Below are 16,880 nucleotides of genomic sequence, written 5' to 3' on the forward strand. Positions count from 1 at the left end.
TTGGCTATGTATGTCATAAGCCATTCATAAACAAACTTTGACCAGTTCCACTTTGAGCTGGACTTGATATCAATCAGAGGTTCAAGGTATTTTGGGCTGGGGTGAGTGTCTAAGTTGGGGCAAAGAAAGGTTGATAGTGCAACCACCATGAAACAACGTAGGACATCATCTTCTGATAGTTTGTTCACACCCTTGTCGCTAAGCAACTTACTGCCAAAGAAGGAAATTAAGGGTTTTGTGCTCCCAAAATGCTGATGAAAAAAATGTTTTCCTGCATCATTGTCATTCTTGATCTCTAAACCTCCATTTGGGATACCAAGTATGAAGTTGGTGGTGTTTGGGTTGATTGGTATGGATCTCCCATTGACAACTATATCTGAGCAGCTGACATCAGTGTGACTAGCTATCCATTTGACAAAAGATAGTGGTATAGCACACCTTTGAAAGTTTAGAAGAGAACCAAAAGCAGAATTCTCAATAATTGACCTTTGCTCGTTGCTGAGCCCTTCAATCAAATTGGAAAAGTATGTGATGTTTAGTCTGCTTCTTGGTTTTGGGGACTCTGCACTTCCAGATTTATCTTGGTCATATTCAAGTTTTGTGTGCTGGAAGAAAAAAAATAGAGATGTAATTATGTCTTGTTAACAAAGAACAACATAAACTAATTAACATACTGGATGTGGAAAAAAATGTTTAGGAAAAAAAAGACAGAAAGTGATACCTTTTGTTTTTGTCTCCTTACTGGTTTGTCTGTCCTAGCTCTTTTCCTTTTGATCGATACTGAAAACTAACAGAGGCAAAACAAGTATGAAGTTATTGATAGCTGTCTGTGGTAGTAGAAAATGATATTTTGGAAAAAAAGGAAGAAACATATATACCAGATCTTTTAATCTGCTGACGAGATCTTTTTTTGTTATGTATTTGTCAGAATCACTGGTTTCTTCCTCTTCTGAAATAGAGTTGGCATAATCAGAATCTGCCACTTTGTTGTCCGACTTGCTATTTGATGAACATTCATCATCTGATGATGTCCTGTCACTTGCCATGCTGGAAAAAAGAACTAGAGAAGTAAGCACATTAAATGGAAAAAAGAGAGATCTTGTAACCAATCAAACCAAAAAAAAAAGACTCTCAATGTCCTGATAGGCTGCTAAGCCACATGTTAGACTGTGCCAAAAAAACAGAAGCAGTGCCAAATTCAAACAATACCACTTGCATCTTGTTGCTTTTTGAGAATTCGTGCAAAGGTTGAAATCATGTGCAAAACTGCATATGCAGGTATAACATTATTAATTCACAAAATTTAATGTGTTGCACAGAAAATTTGATTACTATCTCATATAAGTAAATGTCAACTACAACATCTTGGTATTGCGAAAAAATGTGTTAACTATTAGCATGATTATAGTTGCACAAAATCATAATTAAAGTTGCACGAATTAATAACCAAAGTTGCACAAACATTAAAAAATAGCGACTGTAGGAATAGGAAGGTGCAATTTTTGCATATAAAAGTAACAAACTGGATAGATATGGCATTATATTATTCGATCACCCACATTTCCAAGCTCACCAGCAAAATCAAAAACTTAGCAGAAGGAAATGTACTCTTCTTGGCCTGCAGCAAGCTCCTCCCCCCGTAGATCCAACGCTCCCTGAAAACAAAATCGTAGTGAGCTATTACATCTGAGCATACATATCAGTCTGAAGTTGTGCTTGTTTTTAACCAAAATTAGGAAAAAAATCATAGTAGTCAGCTAAAAAAGAATTAGTTGCACGATTTATTAATTGAAAATTGCATATATTTATAACATAACTTGCGCGAAATGTATAGTATTAGTTGATTTTGCTATTTGGACTATGCTGCTGGGGTGTAGATGGTTGAAGAGGAAAAACACAGTAAATGAAAAAAAGAGACACACTTGATGTCATGCGTTTATGCGAAAAAAAAGATACAACATGAAAAGTAGTATGGGTTGCAAAAAGCAAAAACATATGAAAAGTTGGACAAAAAACTTTATAAACCAAACTTGTAGAGACTTAACCTAGAAGTTGCCCATGTGTAACCAATCAAACCAAAAAAAAAAACTCTCAATGTCCTGATAGGCTGCTAAGCCACATGTTAAACTGTGCCAAAAAAAACAAGAAGTAGTGCCAAATTCAAACAATACCATTTGCATCTTGTTGCTTTTTGAGAATTCGTGCAAAGGTTGAAATCATGTGCAAACTGCATATGCAGGTATAACATTATTAATTCACAAAATTTAATGTCTTGCACAGAAAATTTGATTACTATCTCATATGAGTAAATGTCAACTACAACATCTTGGTATTGCGAAAAATTGTGTTAACTATTAGCATGATTATAGTTGCACAAAATCATAATTAAAGTTGCACGAATTAATAACCAAAGTTGCACAACATTAAAAAATGGCGACTGTAGGAATAGGAAGGTGCAATTTTTGCAAATAAAAGTAACAAACTGGATAGACATGACATTATATTATTCGACCGCCCACATTTCCAAGCTCACCAGCAAAATCAAAAAACTTAACAGAAGGAAATGTACTCTTCTTGGCCTGCAGCAAGCTCCTCCCCCGTAGATCCAACCCTCCCTGAAAATAAAATCGTAGTGAGCTATTACATCTGAGCATACAATCAATCTGAAGTTGTGCTTGTTTATAACCAAAATTAGGAAAAAAATCATATAGTAGTCAGCTAAAAAAGAATTAGTTGCACGATTTATTAATTGAAATTGCATATATTTATAACATAACTTGCGCGAAATGTATAGTATTAGTTGATTTTGCTATTTGGACTATGCTGCTGGGGTGTAGATGGTTGAAGCGGAAAAACACAGTAAATGAAAAAAAGAGACACACTTGATGTCGTGTGTTCATGAGAAAAAAAAGATACAACATGAAACTAGTATGGGTTGCAAAAAGCAAAAACACATGAAAAGTTGGACAAAAAAAAACTTTATAAACCAAACTTGTAGAGACTTAACCTAGAAGTTGCCCATGTTTGAAAAAAAAGGCAATTACTAAGCTATATAAAAACATATTAATGGTTGCGCATATTTAGAAAAGTGTCAACTACAACATCTTGGGTATGCAAATTGTAAAAAAAGAAATTAGTACTGCCAAAGGGATTTATGAAAAATGAAGAAAAAGGTAACTAATAACAAGAGAACTAACTTCCAGCCACAAGCTCCACCATCCCACTGTCAAACCACTGCCAATCCTTCTATATCCAATCCATCCTTAGACTACTCCCCAAGTTACAGCCAAAAAATTGCAAAGAGAGTCACTGTTGATTATACTACTACTGTATTAGCATCCGCAGTTTGCTCAGGTTTTTCACCAGATCAGGTTTTTCACCAGAAAAACCTGAGCTCGCCAAACATCCAAAAGAACCGCCGATTTGTTGTGGCGTTGATCCCAAGTCCCGCAAAACACCAAATGAATCCCCTTCCCATCATAATAAAAAGAAAAAGAAAAGGCAATGAAATTACTAAGAAAACAAGTTGTCTACCAAAAGTCCTCACTTGTATGCATGTTTTCCCAAACAACAAACGCTATTTATCAAAGTAAACGGAAATTTGGTTAAAAAAACATTAGTTGCACAAAATTATTACACGACTTGCACGAAAATTCAAAATGGCTACTACAATAGTCAGGGAGCGCAACTAGCGTAGATACATAATTTTCAGAAAAAGAAATAATGAAAATTTAAGGCCATGTGCTGATCGAAAGCATAGGTTTTAGTTTGAGGCTATATTTAAAGCAGTAAATAAGTGAATCATTGATACAACATAACTGTACGTAGCATATGAAGAGAAATGCTTTATACTGTCCATTTATACAGTACTATCGTAAATTATATTGTCCATTTATTCTCTGTATTTTAGTTTCAGATTAATCCTACTGTTTCCATTAATCTCACCCTCGTTTGCGTTTTCCACTGTCATTTACTGAGTTGCTAATGACACAGACCGATGCTTTTGCGAATTGCGATTACTCTCCTCTCTCAGTGATCTACTGGTAATCTTAAAAAGATTAAACATAATTGATAGGAGCAGAGCCTGGAGTTCATTTTCAGGGAGGCTTATCTCAGATTGATCACTGATGGAATGGAAGCAAAAGTGGCTTAGTATGTCACAGTTGAGCAGGAGTATGTCACAGTTGAGTAGGACTACCGTTAAAAAAAATACACAGCACAGAAAACAAAAGATAGCTTTTGTCTACAAGCAGAAAACACAACTCCTCCCTGTATACAGTGACACTGAAATCCAAAAAAATGTGGTATCCCTGTATACAGTAACCTCTGATTAACTCCCTGTATAATCTGACAATACTGAGGGACAAATGTAAGAGCATTTGCTGGGATTTAATGAAATATTGGTTAGTTCTTGAGCTCGAATTGCTACCAAATCCCTAAACTCCTTTCTAAAATGCCACGGCACAGAGGTCATCACTGGCCTACAGGATTAACGAGTAAATCTAGAGTAAAACCATGTGTGTGCATTCCATGATATATCAGATCCAAGTAGTGAAACTGCAAAACTCCCTAACAAATGAAGTTAGAGAGAAAATAATTAGTGCCAAGGTTTAGAACCAGGCAGAGGCACAGCCCACCTCCCGCCGACTATATCATACACGATGTGCAGTAAAGCCCTAAAAAAATTTCCCAAACTACATCGAACAAAACATCAAAGCGCACTCACCATGTGGTTTCAGATCCAGGATGCTTTACTCGACATTGGGCAAAATCAACTCAAAACTCAAGCAATGAAACAAAGTCCACGGGATTCCCCCTCCCCTTGAAATGGTAGCCAATCCAGCCCTAATAGCTCACAATCCACAGGATAGAAATCTGGACCAAAGGAAATCAGGCCGCCACGATGTGAGGATTTGAACAAAAAAGAGAGATGAAAAACCTACAGTGCATCAACTCCTCTCCCCCCGCCTCTCTTCTCCGGCGCCGTCCGCGGCCGCTCGCGGTGCACACCCCACCTCTCGCCGCCCCCCTCCCCTTCCCCTCCACTGCCTACCTTAGAAGAATCTCCGGCGCCTTCCGCTTGCAGGACTCCGCCTCCTGCTCGAGAAACAGAAACGTCGAGAAGCAGAAGCGCTCTCTAGAGAGTCACAGGTGTGGTGGATTTTTCCAGAGCTATTTGTGGGCTGTGGGCTGTGGGCTGCGGGCTCTGGGCTTATTAGCAAGGAAAAGGTGATGGAAAAGCACGACCCATATAAAAAAAAAGAGCCTTTCCACTAGCCTGATAGCACGCACAAAAGTTGACTGATCGATTAAAATTTTGCAGGCGACTGCAAAATAGCAAATGCGATATCTCTTTCTTTTTCTCTACTGTTATAAAAACTGAAGACGTGTTTGCCAAAAAATTTTGGTACGTTGTCCATCTCGCGTTGCGATTCCGATTCTGATTCCTTAGTGCGATTATGTCCGTCACAGAAAAGTTTGCGTTGATCGGGCGTGCACCAATTCGACTATGTTGCGACTTTCATCCCGTTCCCCAATGCCTGCCATATTTCGCTTCTCATGGCCCTCAAAAGTGCATGAATCAATTTATCAGTATACTAGAAAAATACCCGTGTGTTTACAGTGGGTGAATTTTATTTTAATCTTGTTATTTATATACGGTTTAGTTGGGTAAAATTCACTATGGGAAATCGCTTACTTTTTTTTTTAAGAAAATCATGAGCTGCAATTAGGAGTACGACTTTCATCGCAAGTTAGCATATGGAGTTTTTTTAAAAGAGAAAACTTATACGACTCTTTTTATATTTCTAAAAGCAAACGAGATTAAAATCCTATTCAAATATAGATTTGTATTCCCAAAAGCAAACGAACTTAAAAACTGACTTAAACACGGATGACATATCAAAATACCGGTAAAAATATCTTATAATAGTAGAGATTCAACACTATCACTATGGTGTATGTTCGTCCGGTTACGACGTGTCATGGGCCTCAACGTAAATGGTAGCCCAGCCGTCCACGGGCGCCTCAGCGTACGAAAGAGCACCCACCCGATTGAGCCTCCACCATCGCCACCTCGTCTATAGACAGGGACGACGCAGCGCAAACCACACCTTTTGATCAGCACGGTACAGGCGATGTAACCTGTTGGCCACCTCCAACGACACGCGCGTACACATGTCAAAGTCGTACGCACCGCTGCCGGATGCCACAGCCGCCGCACACGGTCGTATATATCTCCATGGCAAGCTAGACAACGGGTGTGTTTAGTTCACGGTAAAATTAGAAGTTTGGTTGAAATTGAAATGATGTGACGGAAAAGTTGAAAGTTTATGTGTGTAGAAAAGTTTTGATGTGATGAAAAAGTTGGAAGTTTGAAAAAAAGTTTGGAACTAAACTCGATCAACGTTGATGACAGTACTGTTTGGGTGTTTGTGTCCTTCCTTTCACTTGTTTGTGTATCTTCTCTATATTAACTAGAAAGGTAGACCATGCGAATGCGCGGGCATGTGTCGTATGCTAGGTTTGAGATACTTATAAGAGCGAAATATTAACCAAGAACATCTGCCATAATTTCTCCCGATTGTTTTTGTCGGTATTAATTGCTTTTATAATTTTCTAACATATTAGCTTTATATTATATCATATTTAAATAATATCTATAAATAATTATTTATAATCTTCTTCGTCATTTGAAAAGAAGGTGGACTTATTTTCTTTAGAAAACATGTCAATGAAGTAAAAGTAAGTGTAAAATAAAAGTAAGATGTTTTTCTTTTAATTGCATACATATTATCATGATTGACATAGTTTCAGAGGTGGTCCATCTATTAACATTTTATGTAGAGTGGGTAAGAGTTACTACACAACCTAACATGATGTGAAATATAATTGCACAATAATATTTTTAAAATGTGATGTACCATGAATACATATAACGATATATCTAACTATTAGAAATAATGGTTTCATCGGTTTAAAAAGCATAGGAATATTCCAAAGATGTAGCTTAAAAATTATGGTTGTTTTAATATCCAATATTATTACAAAGTGAATGTAGCTCAACTGGTTAGTTTACTTGTGGTGGAACTTTCCCACTTGGGTTCAAGTCCTAGACTTGAAAATTTTTTTCAGTGGTAGACGACGTATCCATCAACAGTTCGTTAATCTTAAAATATGCCAGACTAATCTCTCAGAGGTCCTCATAGGGGTAGGTTGTTCGTTCATAGGGGGTGTATGTACTTTGTTTCTTAAAAAAAAAATCCAACATTATTTGTTGTTTCTCTCTTAGTTTAATAGATAAAAAAAGGAGGTCTTTGTTTCTAAAAAAATATCCAACATTAATTGTTGTTTCTTTTTTAGTTTAATAGATAAAAAAAGGGAGGTGACGAACAGTGCTGTGTGCATGTGATGGCAAGGAAGAGGTAGAGGAGATTTTTTTCTAATTTTTCTATATGAATTAAGACAAAGACGATGATGGGGTATTTCGTTTTTCTAAGAACTCCTAAGGTTCTTTCTGTTATAGGACGTGACACGTGGCAAATTAAGATTTTCTTTTAATAAAATAGCTCTGATAGTCAAATATAATGGATGCATCAATTTAATTGGTTTTTCTTAGAATTTTAGGTGATGATATATGGTCATTTATGAGCGCTCTGGAAGGCGTTTAATTGATTTTTGTTACGTAAAGTGATTTATAACATAGTACATAGGTTCAATTAATTTTTCGTTGTTGTTTAGTTGTCAGTCCACGATAATTTTAACTTTTATATAGTAAAATATAGCTAATGTGATTTTGATTTATTTATTTTATTATAAATAAAACAATAGCTATGACTATTTTTATTTTATGTTAGTTAAAAAAAATAGAAGAGGAGATAATTGAATTGGAGAGGAGAGGATGGGAGAGTCATAGGGGAGGGTAAAGGTGTATGAAAAGCATGAGGATGGGAGGAGATTATTGTTTTTAAGATAAATGGAATGGGTCCTAGTTTTGAGTTGTTTATTTTTATAAATACATTTAATCTTAGATATATTAGAAAATACTTTAGGTATTGTATTTTTAATTAAACTACTTAAATTGTTGTAGTTTAAGTGTATATTATTAATCAGAAGGTTTAAAAATATATTTGATGTTTTTCTTAAAAATGTATGGATTAGTGAAAAATAGCTAGTCCATAGAATATGTATGATCCAAAGTAATGATTTTTTTTTTGTAAAAATATAGTTAACTTGGTTCTTCAATTTTAAGTTTTATACTAAATAATCTAATGGTGAGCACCAATAAAAAGTTAGCTATATGATTTAGATAATGTAATTGTTTAAAATTTCTTATCATAAAATATTTTTTCATCTAACTAAATGAGGAAAATAGGAGAGAAAGGATATAGGTGGGGAGGTACATACGCACAATGGGTCCACCATGTATTAGTGAAAATCGACAATCAGATGTTTTGTTTATTCTCATAATTTTATGATTTTTCTAATTTATTGAAATGTCACGTGGCGGCGTAGAAGTGTTTGTCGAAGTACTATATGGCGGCTTGAGAGCGTTTACATAATGTTTAATGGGCAAAGAGCTAAATATACTTCCATGTGATAATTTTTAAATGAAAATATAGGTAATATCAAATGTAGTCGTAGTATTTTCCCTATATACATCTACTTTAGATAAGTTTATTAGGGACGGGTGGATGTTTCTCGTATGTATAAAGATACGAGTAGGGAAGAACGGTGCGTAGTATGTACATACCCGGGAGATTTTATTTTTTCTCAATCGTGGATAGTAGCATGTATTATACATGTGAGAATTTTTTCAGTCTTTTTGTTGAGCAGTACGTATGTACGTTTCTCTAGTAGCAATTAGGTGGGACCGTGGCATGGCTAATCCTTCTTTTTTTTCAATCATAATTATGTATTTTGTTCCTTTTTTTCATGAGTAGCAAAGTATGGAAGTACGTATATGTACGTATATATACGTGGGATATATTTTAAATAAATCTAATGTAATGTTTTAAAAATAGTGGGTCCACCGAATTAAATTAAAATCGAAGGTTGGATGTTTTTCTTTTTTTCTCAGAATTTGTAAGATTTTCTCTTATTTATTAGAGCGCCACGTGACAGTTTAGGAGCGTTTGTAGGAGTACCATAAGACGTCTTGAGAGTGTTTGTAGAAAGTTTAATGGACTTTTAGCTTAACCAATAAGCTAGATCAAATGTAGTAAAAGTAGGAGATATAGAATATTGGTGTCCAAATAATATATTTGATCATTAATTTTCAAATAATATATAAATAAATAAAATAATGTGACGTGCTTTTTCTACCGTACGGAGCGAGTAACTTTTAATAATACTAATCAGATATGTTTTTATAACTCAAAGCATAAAAGCATAGATAATATAGAATTGAATTATTAGTCTGGGAAAGAAAAAAAAAAGTACGTACCTATTTTTGGGATGGGCTGTTATGTACGGACGTACATACGTGCATCTATAGAGGAGCGATGTACATTCTATATTGTGGAAAATTTAAATGGTAAATTTTCAATATGGATCTAATGGTGGAAAACAATGGGTCCACCAGATTTAATGAAAACCAATGGTTAGATGTTTTGATTTACTATAACGCCATGTAACGATTTGAGAGCGTTTGTAGGAAGTTTAATGGATTTTTAGAATATAATAGAAGATTGCATGTTTTGATGTTTGTTTATCTTTTCTATCAGTGAACTACTCCCTCTGTCCCTAAATATTTGATGCCGTTGACTTTTTAAACATGTTTAACTGTTCGTCTTATTAAAAAAATTAAGTAATTATTAATTCTTTTCCTATCATTTGATTCATTGTTAAATATACTTTTATACATATAGTTTTACATATTTCACAAAAGTTTTTAAATAAGACGAACGGTCAAACATATTTTAAAAAGTCAACAGCATCAAATATTTAGGGACGGAGGGAGTATATTTTTCTATCAGTGAACTATATTTTTTTAAAAAAATATACACTCTCTGTTCTTTAATAGATAATGCCGTTTACTTTTGAACACATATTTGACCATTTATCTTATTAAAAAATTTTACGCAAATGCATAATATATAAATTTTGCTTAAAGTATCTTGAGACTTGAGTGATAAAAAAACCTCACACCAAAATATATTATAATTACATAACTTTTTTTAATAAGATGAATGGTCAAACGTGTAATAAAAAGTTAATGGTATCATTTATTAAAAATGATGAGGTAGTATCAATGACGATGTGGTAAGGCAGCGAAGACGGCGGACGTGCCGGTGTGCTCTGCTCGAAGCTCAGTTCAACGAGCCGTCGGTGTAGAGCTCAGCGAGACCGTTCAGCCACTTCATGCCAGCCAAGCAGTATCGCTGTCGTTGCTGTGATCACCTCTGCACACGCAAGAAAACAATGTGATGACACTGATGAGATTAATTAGTAGTAATCAAGATGAGTTCTGAGCTAACTATCTTACGTTCACGACGAACTGGACGGTGCCAAAGACGTGCGGCAAAAAGGTGTTGACCTCGCAACAGGTTCCCCTTATCATTTTTAGCACGGTTACCACACCTCCGCGAAAAGATCGGCGTGATAACCGCGAGACATACCGTGGTTTTAAAAACTGAAAGCCCACTCCTAGCTCCAATTCATCTATAGCCAATCTAATAGCCAATTCGTACAATAGTTGTTTACTATACTACTAATATATGGTCCCACCTATCATACACGCATTGCGTCTTGGAGTTAACGCTACAGCTGGCTACAGATTTGTAGCCCGCTGGTCTTCTCTCTCATCTTTTATCTCATTAAAATATGTTTACAGCTGGCTAATAGTTTGCTATTGTACCTGCTCTTATTAACACATGATTAATTCAATACTCCCTTCGTCCCATTTTACATATAGTAGTGTGTTTTTTTATCCAACATTTGACCATCCGTCTTATTTAAAAAAATTATAAAAAAATAAAAAATTTGTCAAGCATGAAGTACTATTCATGTTTTATCATCTACTAACAATAAAAATACTAATCATAACAAAGTTCAAATAAGACAGACGGTCAGACGTTACATATAGAAGCTCGCAACTGCATCTACAATAGGATGGAGGGAGTATTAGTTAAACAATTTAGAAAAATAGATTAATATGAGTTTTTTCTACATCAACTTTCTGATAAAACTTTTGCAAAAAAAGAACTGTTTAGTAGCTCAGAAACTCTAGGAAGTGAAGGTTGAAATCCTTTACTTGCGAACATAACTGAAGTAGTCATTGACCCGTTGATCCGTTGCAATGTACGAGCATATTGTTAGTATATATAAAAAGGGAAAATACACTTGTTGAAGCAGAGCCATGCACTTGCCCAGAAGAAAGGGTTGTGCTGCTACACAGCATAGGACGATTGTCAAGTCTTCAGCAGTTCATCTGTTGATGCCCATCTCCCAAGGTGACTTCATATTCATGGTACTAGTTCATCATACTTGGGCCATGTGCCAGGAAATCAATGTCCTGCCTACAAAATGCCAAGCAGGTCACAGCCTTGGCAAAAGGCAATGTACTCCAGATATTCCAATAGGCTATCAAAATCAGGTCACCCTCCTCACACATCAGCTTGTGCAAACATAGTACTGTAGTAGTAGTGCAGTTGAATGGTACTAGTACTCTACTCTCCTGTTTAAAGTGAGTAGAGTATTAATTTCACACCCTCACTTCTGCCACATTAATTGTTAATCATCTAAAAATCAACTGCATTTCTCAACAAATTATGCAAGTTTCTATCTGAGCATTATTGCTTCAGTAGCTAGGAATCTCAAATGGCACCACTCATCAGTCACCCACTGAAGATGATATCTCAATTATGAATTAAAAAGAAACACAACGATAATCTATGAAAAATAGCCAAGAATTATAATTCGCCTGCATATCCATCTCACCCACAGTCCATAAAAAAAACAACAAAGAAAAAGCTGCATTTGAAAAAAAAAAAGAAACTATATATAATAACAATATCTCCACGGTCCGATCCGAACCGTCCGTTCTTGATCCGACAGCTCACACGCATCGCGCCACCGCCTCCATTGGTGCATGATCCCAAAGGTGCACTCATCATCCTACTTATCCTTGATCATCACAAAAGACATGTGAATTCACAAAAGACATGTGAATTCAAGAAGATGAAGAAGATGACGATGGCAATGGTGTCATCACGGTGTCCATGTGCGCGGCGAAGGCGAAGGCGAAGCTCATCTCTCATCAAGGGCAGAACGGCGTGCCGTCCTTGTCGCGGTGGCTGGGGATGACGAAGCGGCGGATGCGCCCCACCTGCTCGACGAGGTAGCCGTCGCAGAGGAACGCCTTGGAGAAGGTGTCCTCGACGTGGCGGTCGACGTCGTGGACGAACACCTCGGTGGCGCCCGCCCCGGGCGTCCTGGCGCGCGCCGCCATGCCCGCGGTGTAGATCGCCCCCATCCTCCCCGGCGACTCCGGCGTCCACCCCGTCGGCGCGTCCACCATGATGAGGTCCCACTCCACCTCGTGGAACACCGGCGGGAGCCCGCGGAGGGCGAGGCGGCACGACGCGGCGGCGGCGGCGGCGAGGTCCGGCTGGGACGTGCAGGCCGGCTCGTGGCGGAGGGCGATGAGCTCGTCGGCGTCGGTGACGCGGGTGTCGTAGGCGACGTGGTAGGACTCGAGCCCCGGGTGGCCCGCCTTGACGGAGGCGATCCAGGACGCGTCCTCCTCGAGGAACACGGTGCGGCCGCCGTGGTTGAGCGCCGCCCACATGGCGCTGTCGAGGCCCAGGCCGAACACCAGGAAGTTGCACGGCGCCCGCCGCTGCAGCACCCGCAGCGACACCCCGATCTCCGCCGCCGTCTGCTGCGGCGTCACGTTCGCCGTCGCGTAGTGCACCATCGCCTGCGCCACCGCCGCCGGGAGCTTCCCGCAGCCCGCCTCCGCCGCCTCCCTCGCCGCCGTCGCCGTCGCCGACGACGTCGTGAACGACAGCGTCCTGACGGCGAACAGCAGCAGCAGCGCGGCGAGGCAGCCGACGAGGAGGAGGCGGAGGCCGCCGAAGCTCTGGAGCTTGGCCTTCATGGAGACGAAGTGGATCGCCTTGCGAACATGCATGGGGCTCGACATGGCGACCAAATCAAGGTCTCACACCTTTCTTGGCCCTCCTCGATCGAGTTCTTGAATGAAGCTAAAATTCTTCAAATTTATGGGTTCTTTTTCTCTTTTTGCTTGGTGATGATGCTTGAAGGAGAGGCAAAGGAATATATGGGGATGGAGGTTGAAGATGACGACGATGAAGATGGGGTTTGGTGATGAAGACAAGAGACCAATAAATTTGGTGTTAAGTTGGAATTCTAGATAGATTTTATGAATGGTTGGATGGATGGGTTCTCTTCCTCTGCTTTGTGGGCCCCATTTTTTTAGCTTAAATCAATTAATATACTCTATAATTGTTAGTAGTAACTACTAATAACAGATTAACAGATTGATTAATTGCAGACATTATGGATGTCAGAGATTAATTAGTTTTTGGTGGGGTTTTTTCTGGTTTTGTTAATTGCAGTATCTATTAATTGTTGGAGATAGAGATATATCGAGAGTTATATCAGATGGATGTGGTGGATGATGGGTGCAAGTACTGGAGAGATGTTGCCCTGTTTTAAATGATGCGAATGCAATGTCCTATCTTGTAGATATGTTGGGTGTCGGTTTGGAATTTTCATTCCTAATTTTTCAGATATATAATAATTAAGAAGATAATATCGAAGCAATTCTGCTTAATGGTTAATTACACCGTTATTCGTTTCCTGGTTTTTGAATGGATATTAAACCCAACATTTACTTCAATTGAAGCTACAACCACTTATAATATTACATAGTTACTAAAAACATATCATGAAAAATCGAATTTACAAAAAAAATTCGAAAATTGGCAAGGTTGATCCACTACAAAATCAATCATGAATTTTGTGTTTGCCTGGATTTTGTGTCGCCAGACTGTAGGGACAAATTAATTGTGTCCTTAGCAACGGTTAGTCAGTTATATTCAGGTACGGATGGACACTGTTTTCTTGTGCCTTCTGTTGCTGAAAAAGATTTGAGAGGTTACCGGTTGCCCCAATGAATGCGATTAACCAACTAATTGAGCTTGCAAAGAAAGCGAAGCTAATCACTCGAGTGGGTTTAATGCTAACCCAATATGTCCAGCATCACAGCCTGTTCCTTTTTCAGTTCATGGAATGTTTCATTAATTGATGATTAAGTGTAGTGCTGTGCTTGCTAATGATAACACCAGTTGAACAACATGAACACAAAATTATTCCATGAAGGAAAACAATGGAATATTATTTGAGGTAAATGGATTTCAGAAAACAAGTAATTACTAATGTCTAATGCTAATTACAGGGCTGCAGAGTCTGGCGAGATCTGGTCTTTATCATGACGATGCAGGAATTAATCTAATTGAAAAGTGATTAGACATTTTAGCAAGGCCTACCAAACCAGTTGTTGGGACTTTATGTGGTGTTAGTGTTTACTGATTACTTGATAAGATTAAGATTGGATGTTACATTCGTGTAAAGGAGTGAACTGAAAGGAAAGGACAATCATTTTGGTTAGAGTGGTTGGGAAACAAAGTAGATCTATCGTGGCATGTTCCAAAAGTGCATCCTTTAATTCTTTTTCCTCGCGAAAAAAAGTAGATTTTTGCATGTTCCAGCTTTGTACGCCTCAGGTTCTTGCAGAAAATGATTTACGGTAGGCAACAGCAACTAGAGAAGCAGTGAAGCACTAGTAGATTCACACACTTTTTTCAAAAATGCTGTTGCTTTATTAGCACATTCCTCTTAAGTAAACTCTTGGTAAATTGCATGTACAAGCCAAAATATCAAAAAAAAAAAGTAAAAAACAGAGCAAATCCTATAGTTTTCTCCCCAGTTTTTCCCCCTGCATAATTATTGCCACTTCTTGAAAACAGTATGGCATCATTTGAAGGGTAGCAAACTCACAGGAATTTTGCAAGATTTTTACAAAAATAACCCCAGTTTGATTCCTGCAGACTGCAGTAATGGATACTTTCTTTTATATGTTGTAAAGAAGGCTCATATTGCTAATCCAACGCTACAAAGCTTTTTCATTTTTCGCAAAACATCAAAATTTATTCATTTTGCATGAGACATTATATTTCCTAGATGATCTTCCAAAGCTGATCATTCAACCCGCACATGAACTTATGTTAGGCAGTTAGGGGCGCGTATGGCGATCCAAATCTCTTGAGCTTGTCTTCGAACACGTAACATAACTTTTATGTTACTGTAGTCAGTGTCGGAGCTGGAAAAGCTTCACGTATTACATAGTATTTTTAAAGATTGTAAGGGGATTATGTCGCTAGGCATGGGGCTAAAAACGAGCTGCACCGTGTCTTTTTCCGCCCCTGATCGTAATGATTTCAAACATTCAACGTAATTAGATTTGTGTGAGCTCTAGAAATTTGCTGGCTCAGCTGACTCTGATAAAGATAATTATTCTTTTAAAACAAACTTACTATCCAAAAATTTTTCCACATTCCAAATGGGCCCTGAACTTGGGCACTAGGCTAGCTTGAAATTAACCCCAGATCATTCTTGTACCTGGAGAGCTGCCTCAGTGTTGGATCACTTTTCATGATCATTCCTGGGCCAGCAAAAGTACTCCCTCTCCGTCCCAAAAAAAAAAAACAAATCCTGGGTTTCCGTGTCCAACTTTGACTGTCCGTTTTATATGAAGTTTTTTTATAATTCGTATTTTCGTTGTTGTTATATGATAAAACATGATTAATATTTTATGCGTGACTTATCTTTTTAATTTTTTTATAATTTTTTCAAATAAGACGGACGGTCAAACGTTGAGCACGGAAACCAGGGTTTGTCTTTTTTTTTTTTTTTGGGACGGAGGGAGTACATCACAAGCACAATGATTTTCCCCTGTTCTACCAAATCCAGGCTACAGATGTGCACTCTGGCCTAGCTCGTACCTCTCCAGCAGATAGAACAGTGCTAATTCACTCTCTAATTACTCTACCTTATCACGAGTTTACCTAACGCATTTGCTATTGGTACACTGTGATTGGTCATGATCATGCCCTTTTGTATGCAATTATGCATAATTGCACATGCATTACTATTGTCTGTGTGTGTTTTTTTGTTTGTACCGTGTCGTCGTCCATTAATCTACAGTTATATCACCGGCCGACGAATTGAGGTGAGGTCACGTGGTGGTTAATTAGCTCAACTAATGCGACCACTTTTGCGACCACGGGCACCGTAGTACAGTAGCCGTATTCGCATCAATACAGTAGCAACTGTTCCCTCCATTCAAAAATATAACCATGATTTAAATATTACACACAATATAAATATTTTTAAACACCGATTCTAATGCACAAAATTCATATTTTTTTTCAGCCAATCGTGTGCTTAGAATGAGAATATAAGCAATTACAATTTAGCCACTAAGATATTAAAAGTAAGTACATAATCTAAAAATGTTTATATATTGGAATGGATGGATCGGAGTAGTAAGTAGTAGTATTTTTTTTAAAAAAATAGGGTTTCTCGCGGGATGTAGATATACAAAGAGAATCTGAGAGGCAATTGTGGAATGGACAACGTGAGGGGCTGAAACCATGTCAGTGGCAGCAAACCTCCACGGTGTTAGAATGGTGGGACCATTCAGGAGGCACCAAGAAGGCTCTTCACACACTGATGCTGCTGGTCGCATGTGAGATTTGGAATGAGAGAAACCGCAGAACCTTTCAGCAAAAGAAGCTATCGACCACCTCACTTCTGGTCAAAATCAAAGAAGAGGCCAAAACATGAGACTT

General features: G+C 37.9%; 1 protein-coding gene across 1 annotated transcript; it reads right to left on the reverse strand.

The window, feature by feature from the left end:
* Positions 1-11,876: 11,876 nt before the first annotated feature.
* On the reverse strand, positions 11,877-13,375 carry LOC127758232 (glucuronoxylan 4-O-methyltransferase 1). Its single transcript, XM_052283857.1, has one exon. It carries the CDS (start codon positions 13,145-13,147, stop codon positions 12,260-12,262), a length of 888 nt encoding a protein of 295 aa, XP_052139817.1. The 5' UTR covers positions 13,148-13,375; the 3' UTR covers positions 11,877-12,259.
* Between the last annotated feature and the right edge of the window lie 3,505 nt (positions 13,376-16,880).

Source organism: Oryza glaberrima, chromosome 12 (genome assembly GCF_000147395.1).
Source record: "Oryza glaberrima chromosome 12, OglaRS2, whole genome shotgun sequence".
NCBI classification, from domain to species: domain Eukaryota; kingdom Viridiplantae; phylum Streptophyta; class Magnoliopsida; order Poales; family Poaceae; genus Oryza; species Oryza glaberrima.